The sequence below is a fragment of the Struthio camelus genome, chromosome 5, assembly GCF_040807025.1.
Source record: "Struthio camelus isolate bStrCam1 chromosome 5, bStrCam1.hap1, whole genome shotgun sequence".
Lineage (NCBI taxonomy): Eukaryota > Metazoa > Chordata > Aves > Struthioniformes > Struthionidae > Struthio > Struthio camelus.
Window position 1 is genome coordinate 65,247,588 of NC_090946.1, and position 22,053 is coordinate 65,269,640.

The 22,053-nt window shown below is 39.3% G+C and overlaps 2 protein-coding genes and 1 long non-coding RNA gene across 35 annotated transcripts in view; 1 reads left to right on the plus strand and 2 right to left on the minus strand.

Annotated features, from left to right (window-relative positions):
• RPS6KA5 (ribosomal protein S6 kinase A5) overlaps window positions 1-20,110 on the minus strand; it is an 85,871-nt gene extending 65,761 nt beyond the window's left edge. Inside the window, exons 1-3 of one of the 4 annotated variants that reach the window (XM_068946804.1) lie at window positions 19,915-20,110; window positions 18,998-19,260; window positions 6,658-6,729 (exon numbers count right to left, since the gene is read on the minus strand). In XM_068946804.1, coding sequence (XP_068802905.1) covers window positions 6,658-6,729; window positions 18,998-19,070 — 145 coding nt within the window. In that variant the 5' untranslated portion in view covers window positions 19,071-19,260; window positions 19,915-20,110. Of the gene's footprint in view, window positions 1-6,657; window positions 6,730-13,027; window positions 13,142-18,683; window positions 18,817-18,997; window positions 19,445-19,914 lie in introns of those variants that run through there. The other 3 variants (XM_068946805.1, XM_068946806.1, XM_009689803.2) reach the window with 3 other exon arrangements.
• The window catches only part of DGLUCY (D-glutamate cyclase), a 50,591-nt gene continuing 48,225 nt past the window's right edge, over window positions 19,688-22,053 (plus strand). For 7 of the 27 annotated variants that reach the window (XM_068946814.1, XM_068946825.1, XM_068946823.1 and 4 more), the window contains exons 1-2: window positions 19,968-20,086; window positions 21,742-21,822. Coding sequence is in view for 6 of the 27 variants with exons in the window: in XM_068946807.1 (XP_068802908.1) it covers window positions 19,949-20,086 (138 nt within the window). In the remaining 21 variants the exon portion in view is untranslated. Of the gene's footprint in view, window positions 19,864-19,936; window positions 20,087-20,211; window positions 20,375-21,741; window positions 21,823-22,053 lie in introns of those variants that run through there. The other 20 variants (XM_068946807.1, XM_068946809.1, XM_068946820.1 and 17 more) reach the window with 12 other exon arrangements.
• LOC138067511 (uncharacterized) overlaps window positions 21,652-22,053 on the minus strand; it is a 33,614-nt gene continuing 33,212 nt past the window's right edge. For all 4 annotated transcript variants that reach the window (XR_011141616.1, XR_011141615.1, XR_011141617.1 and 1 more), the window contains one exon: window positions 21,652-21,787. This is a non-coding gene — a long non-coding RNA (uncharacterized lncRNA). The remainder of the gene's footprint in view (window positions 21,788-22,053) is intronic.

The following is a 22,053-nucleotide window of genomic DNA, read 5'->3' on the forward strand; positions in this document are numbered from 1 at the left end:
TTACTAGAACATTCTAAAGTATACATTTATTGAAAGTCAATGAATTAAAAATATAAAGTAATCTCTGCTTGTTTATTCCTTCTGTATAAATGCAAACACAATAAGCCATTGCATCATGTCAGCTGATTCTTACAGAGCAAAAGCAAGCAATTCTTATTGTTTATAACACAGGATGGATGGTTTCTACAGACTTTTCACCCTGTCGAACCTTGACGCTTGTATACAGCTCTAAAGCAGCCTTTTTAAATCTTAACATAAGCTACGCCCCTTTCTTAAATGACTTTTCTACTGCCAGTTGAAAAATAATCCTATGACAGACAACAATAGTAAAAGGTTCTGAGTCACGAACTCTCTAATGATTTAGATATACTTCACTGTATGCTTGCATAATATATGCCTGATGACCATTATACCTGTACAAGCCCACATCATCCACATTTTTAAATTGTTAAAATAGTCCTTATATCTATCTTCCTACAGAATTCTGAAAGGGAACTCTGCCTGTGCAGAAATTTGCCCATACAAATTAGGTTATGGGATGTAGCAAAGTCGGAAAGACATATAGCTCTAGCACCTAAAAATCAAGGAAAAAAAAAAAAGAGCAAAGCAAAAACCTTAACATGGATCAAATAACATTCTGAACAAGCATTTCCAATTTTTGTTGTCCCAGTTCTTCCAGAATTCACTGATGGATGAACGGGACAAAGTTTTCCAAGTCCCTCAGACTGAGCATAGTCACCTCTTTTCAGTCTGCTTCTTGTACAGAAAAATAATTTCTTAGTTCCATATTCTGTCTCCTAGTAGCCATTCCACCTTCCCTTCAATATTCATCATAGCTGTTCTCAGCAAAAACTGAATAAAATTTGATTTGATTTTCGAATTACTTTTAGAGTCTCTCCATTTTGGCTCACTCTTCTGCGTGCAGCAACCCCACTCCTTTCTTCCTCTTCCTTTTACTCCTATGGGAGAAGGGTATTTTGCATTTTCCTTAAATACTCTTGGGAAGAGCAAACTTAATCTTAAGTTTATCAGAATACCTTCTGACCTCTTAGATGGAACTTTATTATCCCTTCCTGCATAACAAGATTTTTGAGCTAATTATTTATATTAGATATTCATTCTAGCAATTTTCCTCCTTTCATTGGAACATATATTTCAGATTCCAAATATCCTCCACATTCAAGTCTTTAATTTCTTTGATCCAGTTGACTCCTGTAACTAGTTCTCTTGATTTAAGTTCAGTCCTTTACAGACTTCTCCTTTATTTGTTCTTTTAGTCATGTATTAATCATGACTCATGAAAAAAAGTTTAAAAAGGCTTTAAGCTCTGGAAATAAATTAGGATCAAGATAGTATTAATGATTAGATGAATTTTTAACTCCTTCGCCACATAAAATTAATATACTTAAATATCAATTCTCATATAAACAATTAATTTCCAAGGACTAGGTATTAAATATTCTCCTTCATGTAAGGCAATTATATTTTTGTTTCTGGCTATTTTTCGGCCTCCATTAATGAACAGGAAATCAAGCAGTATGCTAACTTATTAGGTCATATGATCAGGAGCCACATGCATCACCTCTTCTTAAACACAGTTGAAAGACTGAATAAAAGTGCCTTTTTTTTTTCTTTTAAAAAGCATAGTAATTGACAGCTGAGTAGAAAAAAAAAAAAAAAAAAAGAGCAATAATCTATATGCGGAAAAACGTATGACCCAGAATGAACTCTGGGTCTCCAACACAGCCATTCTTCATCCTTGTCCCCTCCATGGCTTTTTGGAGTAGTAAGATTACTTACTGTAAAAGTACAGTGAAGTAAAGTAAACCCGCTCTATAGAGCTCTACTTTACCCACTGTAAAGTAACCCCGCTCTATAGAACAGAAACTAGTTTTCTCTGTCACAGAAGAAAGCTCTAACTAGGTAAGATGGACAACTGGAAACATCAATTTGAACATAAAATTTGAAAATACAAAAACACTAGGAAATGACAGTATATTTGCAACAAGAAAATAAGCATACTGTATATTAATTAAAATTAATCCCAAACTAACAAGGCTGTATAGCAACAGGGAAAAGGATTTAAACAAAAACAAACTAGAGCCTGGAAACTCAGAAAATATATCCTGAATAGAATAAGGACAAAGTAGAGAAGTCAAGCCAAGAATAATTTACTCCCAGAGCAACAAGCACATTATTAGTAGTCTCATTAGCAGTGGCATACTTTCATGTATTTCGTTTAATTGATGTAAAGTGTTATTGATTTGTTCAACAGGTGAGTTTATTTGAATAGCAGCTCCTTAATATAATGTAAAAGGCTCTGACTCAATAAAAGGCTAATTTCTGCTTCCTTGCCTTTTCCTGTGACACTTAAAGCAAAAGAGGAATATGTGTAGTGTGTGTGTGTATATAGATAGCTATAGATAGAGAGAAAGATATAAATAAAATAAGCACCCTTCTAATTGAAAAAGTGGATACAAGAAGAAACTAGGCATAAATGAATGCAAAAGAAATGCAAATTAAAGAAAATAAGAACAACTGTGAAATTATACTCAACCATAGCATGAAGAAAATGCTCAGAGAACCTCTTCCACAGAAGAAACATCAGCCTAAGGACACTATTTCTTCCTATCTTGATTATTTTACTGTCTTTTTAAAAAATAAACTTTTAAAATAAAGAAGATGCAAATAAACCTTCACTGCTGTTACCCGGAAAAACACCACCAAGTTTATAAAGAGCCATCGTAATTACATATACTTAAGCAAAGCAGCATTTAATGCAACTTTGAGTATCATCATTAGTTACTCAAATTGCCTCACAGCAGGCTATATTAAGAATATTGTCATTAGTTAAAATAATATCTACACCATTAAGTAATATACCTGGAGGCTTCAATATATTCTGCCTTCCATTACCAAAGACCATTCAAATGTCATGTAACTTGAAAACACTCTGGAGATTCTCTGCACAACTCCATAGTGGCAGATTTAAAAAAAAAAAAAAATCACAGCTTTCACCTGTCTTCAATGGTATTACAATAATACCAATAATATCTAGAAGCTCACATCATGATAAGGCTTTCGGTTCTTACCTAAAAATACAGCAAGTGTAAACAGTTTATTCACCACAAATGAAGTGGGGATCTGATAGCTTCTGTTTTCATTTTTCTTTAAATCCCTCCAGCCCATGCAATAGTGCTGTTTTTATCCCTGTGAACCAATCTGTCTAAGATGACCTCAACCGCCCCAACCCTAATCTTCAATTTCATAGAGTTTACTAATGTAAAGGAATAAGAAAAGAACAGAGTTATTCCCAAAACCATCCAAAAAAATGTTTTCTGCCCTTTCATCATCTTGGCCATAATTTGAAGACAAGTCACTAAAGGAAAAACAAGGGTTGTTTGGCCAGGTCTTTGAGTTCCAGGAACCTCCGCGCCTTCCTCTCAGCCTCCAATTAAAAAAATTAAAAAGCAAAAACCTTCCACACTAAGAATACTTCAATATCTCAAATTTCTGAAATAATGGAATGCATCACTTTTCATTTTTCTGGCTGAAAGGCATCTAATAAAGCACCTGCAATTTGCACCTCAGCAAGGGACTGAAAAAGTCATAGCAGTCACCCTCTCTCCTCCAGCCTAAACTCAAGTATGAGAACAAGAAGTTACAGGCCTAAACAGGATTCTCAGAACTCAAGACAGAACATAGTTCAGATCTTGTAGTTAAGTTCGCATGCAAACAGATGGTTAAATTTGATTAAATTCCTATGAATTTGGGGCTAAAACAAATCTCTGCTACGGAATTTGGTTTAAAAAAAAAACACACACACACACACACACACACGGTATGCTGCACAGGAGAAAAATAGTCAATACGATTGACTAAACAGAGTAACTGAACGCATAGCTCCAAATTTTTCACATGCAGCAGAATCTGCAAGGACTACTGCATTTTTTAAAGTAGTTTTTTCATATTTAACATATAGTCCCTGCATAATAATTCTTATTCCTTAAAACGAGATATTACAAAGGGTTTAGAGGGTTTAGTACATTCTTAGATGAAGAGCACTGGAGTCAATTTGTAGCTCTTTGTGGTTCTGTAAGCACAGGCCCATTACTTCCATAACTTTTTTATTTTACAGGTAAGCATTTCAAGATCATCTTAGACTAACTGGCTGTTTTCAGTATCAGTGTGATATCTTTAACTTCTGTTGTGCTTTATTGATTCAATGAAGAGGACACAGAAACTCTGACCACAACAATAAGAAAAAAGTTGAAAATTAATATAGTATTTAGAGCTGCATCAATATTTGCATAAGAAATGTCTAACACAGGTATATCCTACTGCAAAATAACGTGGCGTTCTTTTAGAAATCCATTGCAAGGATGAGAGGGGATTTTTGCTTAGTGCAATCACCAGAATGTTTCTCAAGCCAGGAAGTAAAACATCCTTAGTAAGGCTTTCTAGGAAGGCTGCAGAATCTCTACTTCTGGAGACTTTTAAGAACAAATCTCTGTCCTCTGTCTCAAGATAGAATCAGTGATAGCTGCATCATTCCTGACAAGCAACTAGAGGATTCCTTAAGTCCCTTCCAGTCCTGTTTTCAGTAATTCTGTGTCACTGCAAGCACAGAAGTTTCACAGATGGTCACTTCCTGAAAAGTGAACAGAAACTCCATTCCGATCAGGTGAAGTGCATTTAATGCTGGCCAGTACTTGCAAACAACAACCTCTGACACACCCAGTGCACAGTTCTCAGCTCTGATACACTTAAGCAATGAACAATGCTACATGAGTGCCTTGCTGGTCTAAGGCTATAGGTTCCCTAAGCAAAAACCTCAGACTATGATTCAAATTATTTACTACAGCAATGCAACTAGCATTTCCTTGACAGAAGGTACCACTCTTTCCACAAATGCCATTTCAGGATACCTAAGGTGTCCCTGGATTCTTAAATCTGGCAGGAATCTTTTTGTCAGTTCTTGAACTAATTTAAAGACACAGAAGATGTTTCTGGAGCGATCTGACTGTTAGAGCAAGATGAAGAGACAGGCATGTTTCCTCTTCAGTTTTTTTTTTTTTCCCCTCTTCACACACATATGCATTATCAATCTTACTGTCAACCTGCTGAAGCAGATCGGTCTCAGAGGGGTTTTTGATAATAATTACCCTGTTGTCCTGAGTGAATAGGATATTTTACAGCTATGAGCCTAAGGACTACCTGATATGAGTATCCCATGCCAAGAAAAAGTTGGCAAACCTACTCACGAAGGAGAGAGGGCATGGAAGGTAGCAATGAGTAACAGAAAATATTTTAATAGCAGCAAAAGAGCTATTTCAGAGGTACTGCCTAAAGAAGGTAGGAGGAGGTCAGGCTATTACCAGCCTAAACTTGAAGACTAACACTTATGAAACTACCAAATTCACCTTGTATTTCAAATGCACTGGTTTTAATATTAAGGCTAACAGCAAGGAAAATAGAAAATATAGGTATGGGCCTAGTCTTCATCCTTCATTAAAAAAAAAAAATTCAGCCCAACATTTCCATCAGCAAGAGAGAAAGCAGAAATGCTCACATAAATACATAATTATGAGTTTAAAAAAAAAAAAAAATTCTGACCCCACTCAGACAATTATAATGAATCACTCACTCCAGAACAGCAGAGTTGCTTATACCTATGAACACCAGCTACTGAAATTGGACAGCAAGAGTTGACTCATTATGCCTTTTGGACTTAAATTAAAAATTTACTTCAGAAACAGAAAAAATATAATCCTTTCTGATTTAACGGCTTAATAGATTTACGAAAGAATCTGTATTGACACCTAATTGGGGAGATCAAAAACCTTTGCTTTCTTGCTGGTCGTGCAGCAGCCTGTGGAACCACAGTTTCACTGCTAGCAGTTAATGATTGATAATGTTCAAGCTTTTAAAAGTCAAAATTTACAATTTCTATAGACCTTGATCACAGTCCACCTTCACTGTCCTGTCTATTCAACAGTGCATCTGATGTTAGTAATGACAAAATGTGTCAGCATAGTGCGAATACACAGCCATCACTTTTGCTGTGTACATGCATTTTATTTTTATATACACACACAAATTTACATAAAACCCCTTAACAAAGGGGAAACAAAGCTTTAGGATTATCAACACAATAAGTCTTGCTAGTTACAGGCAGTATTCCTAAAATCCCCCATGAACCTCCAACATCATGCTGAACTCCTGAATACAGTGAACATTTTCCATCTCAAAAATTATTGGGATTTGAATACAGTATCCTATTCAGTAAGATACCGACATAACTGATTTCCCAGAAATTCATCAAAATAGTCTGAAGAAATTAATGAACTTTTCAAGCTTATACCTTAACTTAAATCACATTTTTCCATAAACTGTATTAAATCTTCACAAATCAAGCCATTTTTCCTCTATTATTTTCTGAAGTGCATCTACAGCAGACGCTTCAAGTTATAACACCCGACTTCTCAATTTTGCATGATGTTTATGGAAAAAAAGTAAAGAATATCATGCTATGTAATAAAAGAGTGATACATCTTCCTAAAGAACATTCCATTTACACAAAGCTCAGCAGAAAAACAAAAGTGTGTTTAAGAGTATTGCTTCCAACATGCAACTTCGAAAAACAGTGAGTCTTACCCCCTGTTCCAAGAACTTTGAGGAGTTCAAAGTTTTCAATGCCAACTTTCTCTGCATGGCCTGTCAAATTTGCTGAGGGAAAAAGAAAAAATACATTAGACAGGTAACACACAAACATCATTTTCACATATTACTACAGCTTCAATAAAACAAGTCAGCAGTTGAATGAAATAAGCAGCACTAAGAGGACACAGCAGGACCATACTGTCCTATTTTAACTTGAAAAGCAAGAGTACAATTTTTCCTGCAGCTAGTGGTGTTCACAGAGGCATAGACTCACAGAATGATAATTTAAGTTGGAAGGGATCTCCAGAGGTCATCCAGTCCAAATCCCTGCCCGAAACAAGTCTGATTAGATCATATTGCTTATGGCCGCACCCAGACAAGTCTTGAATAATTTCAAGGACAGATTCCACAACCTCTCAGGACAACCTGTTCTGCATTTAACCACCCTCATGGTAATTTTTTTTCCCCTAATATCTAATTGGAGTCTCCCCATGTTCCAACTTGTGTCTGTCATCCCCCATCCTGTCACCATTCGCCCCTGAGAAGAGTCTAGCTCCGTTTTCTCTGTAACCCTTGATCAAGTAGTTGGAGACAGCAATAAGGTCTCCGTTTAGCCCCAGCACCCTGAATACTCTCATGATGTTGGGTGAAATGGTACTTGAGAGGAGGTAAGCACAGAATTACTAAAGCTAGAAAGACTCTCCACTACTACCAAGGGACTCCACTACTTTCAAGTACCTTGAAACTACATGGACAACTTGTCTGGAAAAGACTACGCTGCTACAGAGTTATTTCACTTGCTGGGGAGCTTGGGGGAAGGGGATTCTACTTTTTTCTAAATCTTTTTGTCTAACAGACATTTTTCTAAGCAAGAAAGTGAAGACCCCTATTCAAAAAAGGAGGGCTTTTTTCCAAGATCATAAAAGAAAGCCGTAAGCAGCACCCATCTTTCATGCCTACGATAATATTATCCACCCATTTGTGTCAATATAACTGTAGGCCATGCAGCAAAAGCTGCCCAGGGAAACGATCCACTTTAAAAGTAGCATGGCAAAAAAATAAAGACATTTGATTATTCTTAACCAAGATCAGTTCCATGATCCACTGTAATGACAAGCTGCACAATTTTACTGGCTAAATTAAGGGTTAGGAACAATCAGTAGAAGCCACGTAAATTGACATGACTACTTAAAAAAAGAAAAAAAGAAAAAAAAAAGGTTCTCAAACAGTAACTTCATGCCAAGCTGCAAGTTTCAAGGCTAATAAAAACAAAATGAGGCTTAGGAAAGGCATGCAAGAAGCTTTCAGCAGCAGCAACACAGATTTCAAGTAAAAAGATCTCTAAATCCATTGATAGGCAATGCTAGAATTAAACTTACTCAGTTCAACAGAGATTCTAATTTCCAAGAAACTCCATCAAGAATGCATGATTTCTAAATTCATTATTAGAATTTATAGTTAATCTCCACAGAACTGTAGTAACTCAACAAGTCAAAACAAAGAAAAGGCTTCAGAAAGACTTCTCTCCACCTCTGCACAAGAGGGACAAGTATCACAAATCCTAAAAGTAAGTAAGTGGAAAAAAGCACATTCAAGACTTATTCCAACAATCCTAGGAATCTGTACACATACATGGAATGCATCTAGGAATGAGAGAGTAGTATTAGTGCAATCATACAAGGCACTGACGAAACCTCATTTAAAATACCATTTTCAATTCTTAATCTCTTGTAAAGATGGATGATAAATCAAACTTGAAATAGGTGAAAAGACTAGTTGGTATTACTGGGAGTGATTAAAAAGCCTGAAAGAGCTTTTAGAATTTTCTCCCGAATGAATACATGTACACCTGACAATGATTTTTGCAAATCTGAGGGAATCTGCAAGCTCTCCTAGTGTTATGTGTAATAAAAAATACACAGCACAAGTAAAATTATTGGAGCTGATGACAAAAGTAATGTTTCTCCATTTTAATAACATATAACAAACAAGACTTCAATACCAGAACTGTTAACAAATCAGTGATGCACGAGCTTCACATCAACTGAACCGAAGCTTGCTGTACTATTTTCACAGCAAATAGAATAAATACTGTTGCTAGCACCACATCGCAGTTATCACTGAAGTCAGCAGAAGGAAAACGTACCCATCTGCCATGACAGGACTAATAGTAGGTAAGGCAGAACTAGACTGAGTTAATGCCTAAAGAATCATAGTAAGTCATGTCACACTCAGGGAACAGTCTGTCTTGAGGCAACTGAGTATTACATATTACTCTCTTCTTCAGAAGGACTGAGAACTGTACTCAACGTATGGAGTTTCAAAATAGTATTTTTCCTGCCATGAGCAGCAAGAGTCAGCGACTATTCTAAGGAGACCAATGCTAGAGTATCCACAGTTTTTACTAAAACAGTGGATATTACTGAAGAGACCCAGGACATAGGGTCTGGATACTAGCTAAATGCTGAATTCAAGTGATAAGAAATCATTACTTAAGAACACCTCTGATTTCAATCTTCCATTATAGAATGCTCCAAAAATGTTTTAACATTTTATCTTCTAAAGAGCTGTCAGAAGGTGGCTTTTCAATTAGATGCCCTTCCAGAAGGCAAAATAGTCATTCAGCTCTGCCATTATTCTTGGAACAGAATAAGAAGATGGAGAGAGTGGAAGATGCAGAAATGCCATATCTCTAATAATACACTGAAGACTTGCGGTGTTGGCTATAGTCCTAAAAGAGACCAATTCTTGAATGCGGGATACAATTTAAATTGAGTTCAATAGCATTAGTAAAACTTTCCCCACTTTCATGAGATTAGACAGTAGTAAGCAAAGAGCTGAACAATTAACTAGTTTGAACTATTACGTATTTGTTTTAATGTGAACTATAATTTTGTGCTGTCCATTGAATCCCATTTCTACTTCCATTTGAGCTGTTCCTTTAAGTGCCTAATCTTAAAAAAGAAAAAAAAAGTTAAGAATGTTATTGCAATCTTATTTTCATAATAAAGGTGGGGAAAAAAAACAATCACAAATAAGCACGTGATCACTATAAAAAAAAAAAGTTCCACCTCTTTCTTCATTATATTGAGAAAAGAAGCCAGCTCATAAGACCAGATAGCCAAGAGGTCTGCAGAACACGTGGTGGTATGATAGAGGATACTTGAAACACACAAACTCTCTCTCGGAATGACTCCCTATAACATAACAAGCAGAACTATCCTTCATCTAAAAATTTAATAACTCTACAAACCCACAGGGAAAGATTAATAACTCCCAGACAGTAACGCCGTTCCCCCAAAAAAGCAAGCTGAAGAGCCTGCTCCTATTCCACAATCCTTCCCATGACACTACTAAGGCAGTTCTTTGTCTTCATCCACTAAAACTAAATGCAGCGGTTTTTGATATTCTAGCAAAGACGAAATGTAATTTCCCCAGAACTAAGGCTGCTATACTGACATTTCCTTAAACTTGCTTTGAGGAGCGTATAACCCCCGAAGAGCCGTTCTTATATTCACCAGTGACTCTAGAATAGAGTCCAAATCACCACAACTGGAGGGACTTTTCACAAGGAACTCTTTCCACAATTACAAGACAACTGTTCCAAGACGTTTGTTTGAGAGACTTTGAGCGATTGCAGCAAGGCAGCTGCTGCTGACAGATCAGAGGTATCAGAACTAGTAACTCAGGGAAAGGTCCCTCCCACCCCTTAACCATCACCATGCTCAGACTGATATCAGAGCCTGATCCAACAGCTACCTGTGAAAGCTGCATGAAGACAATGTATGTTAGAGCACGGCAGGAGATACAGTCATAGATTAGGCTACTGCTAGCAGCAGCACCGTAACACTTCAGTATATACAAAGACGCCATTCAGAAACAGTGGCTTTGGCTCAACTCTTAATTTAAGAAGTGAGCACAAGGAAAGCTGCTTTGGCAACAGAAAGCTTTTATTCCTCCATGCCGTGTCTGCTCAAGTGCATTGATGCATCAGTGGAAGAGCACAAAGGAAGGGAAGCTTGGACAAGAAGAAAGCAGTGCCCAAATCAACAGGACAAGAGTTTTTCCACACATGATCTGAAGCTGCACATGACATGGCAGTATCTAGGCCGGTGGAACATCATGAGAGAGAGAAAAATAAAACCAACAAACAAACGAAAAAAAATAAGCAATAAGCTGACACCACCTTCCAAGAAGCAAGTTAACTGAATAGATGCATAACTAGGAAAGATTCTATTTATACATTTTCCACTCTAGTCCACAGCAACCAGCATCAGACCAACATGGTAGGAAGGACAGCATGCAGCTGAGGGAGATAGTGAGAGATAATGGATCAGTCCAGAAACAAAATTAAAGGGAAAGGCCAGACACCACAGTCATCCATAAAAACAAACAAATAATGGTATTGGACCCAACTGTCATCTCCAAAGGCAGCAAGAAAGCAAATGTCTAGAACTACTCCCACTGTGGAGACAAACATCCACAAGCAGGGACACCGTTGCACGACGAACCATATTGCTTTTCTCAGTTCCCAGGGTGTGTGACTGCATATCTAACTCTGGCAACCAGGGTCAAGTATTGCTACTTGATGGAGAGGCTCCAGGCATCATAGGAATTGACACTGTCACCTGGACTAACCTTGAACTTTGAAGCAGCCTGGTGAGAATTAAGAAGCATGCAAGACAGTACTACCTAATATCTCTACTACCTAATATCTCTACTTGTATTTCAGCAGTGGTGGTTTTTAAGTTAAAACGTGATGTGCCTTCAGGTTCTGGACTCCATGGCATATCGGTTTTGAAGTTCTAGTTTCATCTTCCTGCTTCATCTACTGAATTAGTTCAAGCAAACTTCAGTTGAACGTTAAGCTCTGTGACTTGTCTTTGCTACTCTCAGCAACGTTAGACCAGCTCTGCTGTTTCACCAAGCACAGCAATGAACCTCAGATGCTTCCAAGCAAAACAACGAGAGAAAACAAGGAAAAGGAGAAGAAAGTTTGCAGCATTTCACGCTGTTAGGTGTCTGATGCCTGGTGCCAACATCAGCTTTTTTTCCTAATCTATTATTCTAGATAATGGCACAGCTCCACTCACCTAACCGACCTACTTTTTTAGTCACAGCAAGAAAGAACAGATGCTGTTTTCCACAGATATATGAAGATAAACTTGAAAGTATCCCTTACTTAGGGCAAAGAGTGGGTGTTCTTCCTTGAAATCAAGCAAAACTAGCAAATTCTTTTCTGAGTTGTCTCTCAGGCTTCTTGCTGCTACTTGGGGAAAAAAAAAACAAAACAAACCAAAAAACACACATATAATAGAAACCACACAACTATTCCTTGCTAGATATTGAAGGAAACACAGCGAGGATGTTCTACTGTTTTTCTGCTTATACACAAAATTATGCTTCATTTGTAACTGATTATAGCAACTGAGAATTATTTGTGAAGGCAAATGAAAAATATTCCACACTCCTTTAAATCTGAAAGGCCATCACCACCTGTTTGTCAGGTCACCGAACAACAGTACTATTTAATTATGACAGGGAACTATTTTACAAACTTAAAACTGAATTTTTAAAAGGACATCTCAAGGACTACCTGCATTTTTCTTAGGCCAAAAAAGAATTTAGAGCAAAAATAAGGCATGCACACAATCCTGAACTCACAGGACAGAAGGCAAATACCATGCATGTTACTCTGAACTCTAGGATCACAACTAAGGTAACTGCAGGAACAACTGTTGATGCTCTGTAGTATTAAATGCTTCAGGAGAAGGCCACTTGAGCTGAAAAATATTCAAGAACTCATAGAACTGTTGAGCTAACTCTGGAAGGCTTGAAGACCAAAAATTTGCACAGCAAAAGATGGCAAAGAGCTTCTGAATTACTAGTTAAGCTTAATACAATGTTTGGGAATTGAGAAGCATGACATACTGTGGGGAAGAGGACAGATAACAATCCCTGCCATTACCAATGGAGACTAAAGCTGCAAAAAACTATATCCCACCAAAGTTATCATTTGTACTCCAGAAGCTGAAATAGAAATAAAAGTGTCAAAATCTGAGACTAATGATCCAGATTCAGTCCGGACCGAGAAATGCTGCATACTAAGAACTATTTGCGTTCATCAGCAGCAGACCCTTTGCTATTCCAAAGGTGACTTTAATATGAAGTTTGTCATTACTATAAGTAAGCTAAACTCTAAATGTGCAGTAAGACTATACATCATGTAATAACACCCCTCACCCCCCTCCCCCAAGTAGCGGGGTAGCACACTAACGAATAAAGTTCCTATAGATAATCTAATGCTGAAGAAAGGGTTGAAAGAGCCAGATCAAAGTAACAAATGTCTAAGGATTTTGCATACCTTTTCAAATTGGAAATCACATCAAAGTGCAAGGTATGAATCAGTTGTGGCCTTCTCTGTCAGCAGAAATAAGTCACACTCCAAAAAACACACTTGCTTCAATCACGGTCTCTCCTGACACAACGTTAAAAGGACGAGAACGTAGATGAATTTATCAACAAAGGAAGAGCAACTGACAGTTTAAGTTTTGGTGGAGGGGATTTACATATTAGCTTTTGCAAATGTTAACCAGGAAAGCTCAAGAATTATCTTGAGAACAATCCTCTCTAACATAAGCTTTTATAACCAATTGTCCAAACAATAAAATGTTTACGGATATCAACAGAAAAGGGGAAAACGAAACAGTCATGAGAGATCACAAAACAAAACCCAAAAATAAATAAAAAGACAGTGTGTAACTCAAGTCCTGCACAAACCAGGCCATCTGTCTATCTTCAGAATGAGGTGGGGGCAAAGAGATCTTAATAGAGCTTGCATGTCATCACTAGGGTTGTGTAACAGTACAAAAAAAGAATAATTAACCCAGTGCTTAACATTACCAGAAGATATCAATAAACGCTGCCAAGAGATGAAGGGGATCTAACAGAAATTTTTTCATCAGGAGTACAGCTACAAATCACAACCTCAGATATCCAAGCTCTCTCATATGTTTAAGAAACTCTGGCAAGTGTTTTCTGGATAGTTTCCTAAATTTAAGATCCTAAAATGCATCTAAGAGGCAAGTGAGGCTCTTAACTCTTTAGTGGAATCCAAGACGAGCTTTTAAGACGAGCTTATCCTTGTGTTTAGAGTTCATTAGGTCAGGGTTCAACAACAGAATGGTAATAAAAACTATGACTGCTAATCCTCATTTATATTACACTTTTCACAGAATATCACTGAAGTAACAAGAGCTTAAAAGTAGCAGACTTAAAGCCTGCAGATCATTTTGGCAGGGTCATTAGATTCCTAAGCTTGGAAAAGACAGATAGATAGTCACTCTCCTTCATAATCAAAGCTGATTTAGAACTTACCAAAAGATAAATATCAAGAATTTCCTAGACTATAAAATACAGAAGAAAAAATACCTTGATTTTGTAAAGAATAACATTGAGAGATTTAAATCATATCAAGGATGATTCACAAACTCACTCTCTAAAAGCAGGCTTTGCACTTCCCAGAGGAATACCAAAACATACATATTTTAGTGCTTAAAAGGGAGAAATAGAAATAAGCCGTGATAATTTAATATTTGAAATATTCAACTATTAATATCTTCTGATCTCTACAAAATGTACAGAAGTAGTAGATACAGTCATACGTGAAAACTGTTTCTTTCATGAAGTAGCATTTAAAACATGGTCCTTCAACTTTCATAAGAATGCTTCCTTTTAAAACATAAAAATAATTAACACTGTAGAGGTGCCAGTTGTAGCTTCACAGCAAAGGCTGAACTCTACTTAAAGCATGGTTTCACCATCTTTTTTAGGCATATGAATCTTCATAATGCCTTAGGACATATAATCTGAACATACAAGGAAATATCTTAAAATTTGCACATAAACACTCTCTAGTTTAAATTCTCAGCCAAGAAGGGGTAACTAAGAATTTGTAACATTAAACCTTTCAAATGGTATGTGTATTTTCTTAAGCCTTTCATAGTTTCATACTGAATTATAAGTTAGACTACTTTTTGGCTCAAGTGGAAGTTTCAGATTCTTTTGCCTCTGCAGCCCTGGAGTACATTGCTATATTGACTTCTGGGCTTCACATCCCTTTTCCCGTGTTGGAGTCAGACAAAGCATAAGTTAATGCAAGTTCTTCAGTCCAAAGTTTGCGATAGCACTAAATTGAATCTAATTATCTTCTTCAAAACAGAGTAGATTTGCCGAAAGGAAAACAACAGGGGCTCAAAGCAAAACAAACAACATACATACTGCCCATTGCCCACACATTCATAGTCTCTCACAACTTCAAGAACCCAGTTTTGGAAATACTCATCTCTCACTGGGCAAAGGAGGAAGCACACAGGCACAAGGAAAGTTGGACAGCCTCCTAACCTTAGTCACAAACACTGAAGGTCCAGAATCCTTAAACGCTTATTTTATTTTTCCCCAAAGCCAAGAACTACAATAGAAGCCAAGTGGGGGGGAGGGGGGGGAAACACTGCCAAACCACCCTCATGGTTAACAGTTCTACTTCCTTTTTACCTTCCTATATCATATCTTTCCCTTGTCTGCTCATATCCTTCCCCTTCACACAAAAATTGTTCTTTAATAGGCTTTATATTTGTCATTGTTTGTTTCCTTGGCATTAACAGCAAACAGAAAATGTAAAGAGGATATGATAATTTTTTTCATTGTAAACAGTACATAAACTCTCTAGGTCTCCAAAATGTTTAGAAGTTGTACCAACTTGGAGGTTAGTCTTAAAAAAAAAAAAAAAAAAAAAAAAACCTTTACAGAATTCTAGAAATATTATGAAAATAATTTCTCTGAATGATCTGTTTTCTAACAGACCTCAAGCACAGGCTGCTCTTAACAGAAACAGACAGCACTTCTTATCATTTGATCTTCGGCCTTTTTTTTCCCCTTTCTTCTACTTCCTGACAAGGTAATGGGATTCCACTTTCCTAAACCTTGTTTCCTTCTCAATATAAGCAAAAGGAGATGGTGACTATTCTGAAACAAACGAACTGTGAGTTTATGTTGAGGAAAAAATAGTTTTTGTGACAGTCTCTTGTGAAGAAAAAAAACTTCAGCTGCTGAATATATTACCAGAAAATCATTATTAATTTGAAACATGTCCTAAAAGTCACTGCCGTGCCTTTTCTGCAAAACATAGGGACAAAGAACTTAAACATATGCATGCAGGTGGTTTGCCCAGCTGTAGTCAGGGAAAGAAAAAACAAAGCGTATTCTCTGATTCTTTGCATCACGAAAATAAACTATACATACAGGGAGCGGTGCCCAATCTTTGTAATACAGCAAATCATATTGCATCTTACAGGGACACTCAAGTGCTGTACACTACAGTTCCTTCTCTACCACAGATCTAATCTGCATGCCTATGAAATGATGTTTTTTCAGCAATTGCTTTTTGGTCACGTAACCGAGAACGACTTTCAGAGCCCTAAGAATATGGGATAGAGTGCTAAAATTAAGGTTGACCACACACGTGAAAACTAGCATTATAATTTCAAAGCCAAAGGTAAAGTTTAAAAGAAGCGTCAATCGACTTAGGGTTAATGATCAGCTGAGTGGTGTGTAGCATCTCTGCAGGATAAAACACTACATATGCTCTAACTCTGCATTTTTGTACATCCCAATAATTGCTTGAGGCTAACAAGTCAACTGTTTTATTCTCAAAGATACTTATTTCATCTTAAATTCAAGTTTCATATGTTCACCTACTCACTTGACTGTAATTGATGCCTGTCTCTGTAACTAGTTTAATACTTTAAAAGCAATTCCAAGACTGAAGTAATAGCAAACGCAAAGTATAACTATAGGCCCACATAGCCTACGTTATGAACACAATTCTTAGTAGTTCAAGTGAGTTACTATTATCAAGAGGTTCATGTAACAACTTCCAGAATATGAAAATGAGACACTTTCTTCTCATGAAAGCCATGATTTCTACCACAATAGTACACTCTTTTAAAGTACTGTGGAGACTGATGTCTTTTTCATCTGCCAACTGACAGCTACGTTCGACATATAACTCTAAATCATTCAATTAGTCACAGAGCTAGCAACATCAAAGAAAGAACATAGGAAGGAGGGGAACTTAGGAATCTAAACAAATCACACATTAAAAGGAAAAAAAAAAAAGACATTAACGATATATATAATCTCAGTATTTTAAAAGAACAAAATTCCTATGGTTCCAGTTCCTGTTCTTACAAGTCTCTTCAATCTCTTTCCCAAAATGAAAGAAAAGTAAATAATCATACTACATGTTTTAAAACCCAAGAAAAGTTCCAAAGTATCTTAGAGATTATTATTTCTATACAAAAGAAAGCCGGGTGCAATTTTTCCCTTCAAATTCCAAAATCTGCATGCACTGCGTAGAGACAAGTTCTGAGACGATATCTTGATATGTCTTGCATAGCGATGACACTATTGACACCTTCAGGAGTAGGAGTCTCCCAGGAGTACACGACAGAGCAGCTCCCTCCTCCACCCTAATGTTCCAGAAATAGACAATCCATTGCTAGAAAGCATTTTAAAGAAAGCAGATTTCTAAATATTTAATAAGGAGAAGAAAACAGGAAGGGGAGAAGCAGCTGATTTCCATTAAACTGAATTTCAGAAGCTTACAAAGAGACAAATGATCTTGAGAAAAATGTACATTAAAAGCAAACATCAGTACTTCCTGAATCTATAAAAGCTTACAATCAGGACTGATCAAAACAAAAACTGCCTATTATGGCATATTAGAAACCTCTTTGCCCAGTTGCAAATAATGTGTTTACTTCTCAAACTATCTTTAAATAAATATCCTGCAGAGATATGCACTGTCTCAACTTCTATAAAAGAAATCTAGACATAATAACTATATAGAATAAATGGGTTGCATTTCCTTTCCCACACTTCTTTCTCTTGCACGCCGAAATCTAACAGTACCTAAGGAGATAAACACGTTTTCCACCAGTTCTTCTTCCTCTACTTGAAAGAAAACTACAGTCTCTTTGGTTTCTATGTAGCTATCAGGAAGAGTGCTTTCCCCTTTTTTTTTTTTTTAAAAAAAAAAAAGAAAGAAAAAAGATGCAATGATAACTATGCTCATCCAGGTTACTTCTGCAGAGCCCCTGGACCTGAGTGACCCTGTGATAAAAGGCTGAACGTTATCAAAGCGATCTCAACAATAACATCTGCTTTCACGATTGGCCCATTACAGAATGCTAACTATGTTAACCTGGGGGGGCGCTTTTCTCAAACTTCTGACACGAACAGCAAGCATCACATAGTCACTTTTACTCGATTTTGGAGAAAAGAATAAAAGAAGATAGAGAGAAAAGGAATTAAGGGCACAAGTTAATTGCACCTTCACTGTTTTAATAAATACTGAAAATATATATCCTGATTATATTCTATGTGCATTTTTAAATTATCAGTAAGTTCTAAATTTGCTGCAGCATTCAAGTTGCCTGGAAACTTCTGAGAAGCACGGAGCCCCTATTAAAAATGTATAAAGATCTTCCATAACACAACAACTTACAACACAGCATTCCAGCTGTATCTCGAAAGGTCATATATATTTCACATGCTGAAATATTTCTACAGAAGGTCTTCAAGTAATTACTGAATTGTGAGAAGGTTCACAGACCGAAAAGCCAGATAACTCAGTGGTTGTATGTTGATATGTTCTTCCCCCTACAACTCGGGCATTTCACCGAGATCAGAGAAAAGAAGCCACAGAAAACTGCACCATTTAGGACTGTAACAACGGCCCCCCCCCCACGCACCTTCCACCCCCAAATACTGACAGATCCCTAAAATCCTAAAATTAAAAAAAAATACGGAGAACACCTGGTCATTATCTGCCACCCCTTATCTCCTCCAAAAGCGTCAAGTACCACAGTGGACGGGAAAGAGGGGAGCCAAATACTCAAGTGAAATATTTCTCAGAAATAAAAAAAAGGAAGCTCCCCCCACCCCCATCTTATACATACCAGCCCATTTTTTTCTGCTCATCTTGTTTTTTCCTTCTTTGATCCCCGCTTTTGTTTTTTGTCTCCTTTCTGGTCACAGTCAACTCTCTCGAACCCTCATCTCCCCTTCCTCCTTCCTGACCACTTCTCCCCCAAGCCCCTTCAGCCTATCGCCCGCCAGGGCCCCCACCGCCACCGCCACCTTCCCCCGGACACCAGCGCTCTTGTCAGCGCCCCGGCGCCCCCCCCCCTCCAGCGCCGCCATCGCCGCCGCCGCCGCCCCCCCCGGCCGCCCCGGCCCCGCCAGGCCTGCCCGCTGCTGCGCCGCCGCTCACCGTTCTTCAGCTCGTGTTTGACGGTGAGGAGCGGCAGCTCCCCTTCCTCCGCGGAGCCGGAGGGTCCCTCCATTTTCTCCCAGGCGAGCGCCCCCCCGCCTGTCTCCCGTGTGTGTGTGTGCGTGTGTGCGCGCGTGGAGGCGGGGGGATGTCACCTGGCCCGAGGCGGACTGTATTTTTCAGGGACGGCTCAGGGGGATAAGAGCCATACGCACAAAGTGGGGGGGGGGGGAAGGGGGGAAGACAGCTTTTCTCCCCTCCCCCTTAAAAAAAAAAACAACAGCAACAACAAACAATTATTAAAACACAGGGAGACACACACGTAGGCTTCCCTCCCTCCCCCGGCCCTCAGAGCCAGCCCATGTCCTTGCGGCTCCCCTCCCCCGTGCTCGGGCTGCCCTCCCCGCCCAACGGCAGGGCAGGGCGCCGAGCCCGGCGCGGCCCAGGCGGGATAGGCTGAGCCACGCGGGGGGAGGGGGGGCTCTCCGCGCAGCACCTTCTCTCCGGCGCGCGCGCCCCCTTCTTCCCCCGCCCGCTCGAGCGCTCATTGGCGCGCGCGGCCGCGTACTACAGCGGCTGTTGGGCAGAGAATGCTCTACGTGCCTCCCCCCACCCTTCCGCCGGGCCGCGCGCTCTCTCATTGGCTCAGCGCCTGCGCCAATCACTGGCTCCGCCCCGCGGCTTCTTCCCCCCCATCCCTCTACTCCCTAATCTTGTTTGTAAACATTCCCTCCCGCCTCTCCCAATCTCTCCCCCCGCCCCGCTTGAGGGTGGGCGCTAGGTTGCCTAGAGAAAAGAGAAGGCGCTGATTGACCGCTGGGACTGCCAATCGTCCGACGGAGCGGCGGTAGCGCCCCGCCCCCGGGGTGCGGGGCCCGTTCCATGGTGCCGGGGGGGGGAGGGGGGGAGCGGCTTACCCGGCGGCAGCGGGATGGGGGCAGCGAGGGGGGAATGGCCTCGCCGCGGGGCGCCTCCCGCGAGGCAGGGAGGAGCGAGGGAAGGCGGGGAGCTTCCCGGAGGGCCGCGGGCGCGCCCGCCCTTTGCGGCAGAGGGCAGCCGGGGAGCTGCTGCCGCCAGTGCCGCGCGCCGGTACGTCCGCCTTCAGGGCAGCGCGTAACGCCGGGTTCAGGCGGGCGGCCGCGTCGCGCACGCTTCGTGGCTGGGGGAGGCGGGCGCCGCGGGCCAAGGCCGCGCCGCTGCCGTGGGGGCGGGGCGGGGCTCTGAGGGGAGAGCGACGGCCCGGAGCGCGCGCCGGTGAGGCGGCGCCTTTTAAATGAGTTGTGTCGCCCGGGGAAGTTGCAGAGGCTGAATTTACTCGAAGATAAAACAACCTTTGTAATAGCTGAAAGGTCAAAAGAACAAGAGGAGGTTGGTTAGGTACGCTGCTTTGGGATGGGCTTGTTACCGGGGTCTCTACCTCAGTCTGTCATGAGGTAAAAGCAGGGAGAAGCCAGTGCATCAGTGTACTACTTTACATTACATAATTTGGTACATTTTCATTGGTCCCACTTACTGTTTATGCATAGTATTCTGATAGTGACTTTTTATTCATTGTTAAGGGGAAAAATCAGATGTTTGGAATCATACATATTAGGCCTGTTTATCTCACTTAAGCCTCTCATGTTTTGGAAGCAATCTGCTGATCCTGAGGCAGATTACACAAATTACTTTTCTTTCAATTTCTTATTCACAATAATTTGTGACCTGTTTCTTCTTAATGCTGTTGGTTCCTATTTGCATTTTTCTGCTTAGAGATTTTATTACAAGATGCTAATTTGTAGTGCCCTGTCACATATAATAGGTGTGTTCAGATACAGCATTTTACTGCAGTACAGCAAACGCCAGTGAAATGTGTATTTGTACGTATATATATATATATATATATATATATATACACACACATTGCTACAGTTTCCTCAAGAGGTAGATACCGATTTGAACTTAGAGTTGATAGCGGCTTTCTACTATAATATTTTTTCAATGCCAAGTCTTATTTTTCATTTTCTGTATTTTTTTCCAAAAACTAAAATGTCTAAGTGTTTCTTAGTATTCCTGGTAAGATGGACATAAGACTGTAGGTGTTCTCTTCACGTACCTCCCTGTCACACATGGTACACGCATAACTTCACTGCCAGTGTCCATCTAGTTACTGCCTTCTGACGCTATATTATCAGGACTGTTAATATAGACAGTTTGCTCATAGAAGATGTTTTCGAACTGAAAAATAATTAACTAATTTTTTCACTTATTTTAGAAGGCTCCTTATTGCAGAGACAGTAAAAGTTACATTGGCATAATATTTTATTGAATTACAGTAGGGAAAATGTAATGAAAATATAAGATGAAATGGTAAGGTTGGTTCTTAAATTAAATTTTTGCATCTGTGTAACCCTAATGGCTCCTTTGTACAGTGGAGAGCGTCAACTTTATTTCTTCAGTACCAGGAGTAACAGCTGTTCCTGGTTATTCTTTGACCTTGGTGTTACGTCTTAAGACTCTGGTGCGATATGTCATCCAGTGGCTCTTCTAGTTTACGCTTTGGACTAACAGTCCCGGACAGCCTCAGAAGAGAAAAACTGAAACCCAACTCCACTCTGTCCCTGACTAGCACTTAGTACTAGTAGAACTGGCAGTGAATCCAACAGCTGCAAATAGTCTAATTTCTCGATTTCGGATGTTCATAGTTGGCAGGCTTTATCTGCTTGTTTTCCTCCGGCTGAATCCTTCTTTTCTCTCCTTTTAAGTTTCAGCTAAAATGATTTAACAGCTTCAAAGAAGGAGGAGGTAATCCTTAAAAAACAAACAAACAAAACAACATCAACAAGGTTAGTGGTCCATTGCGGTAGCTTCTGACTATGCATATAGGAAGACAGTCCATTACCCTGTATTCAGGTTTTTTAAGTTGTGACTGGGTTTGGAATTACATGATCTTATTGAGCTTGGGCTTAAATTAAATGACAGGTCATTCACTGAGGGACCTTCTGATTTGCTTGCACCTTGGAAGAAGTAGCTGAGCAACGTGGTCGTTCCATAAAAAAATTTAAAACTTCTAGATA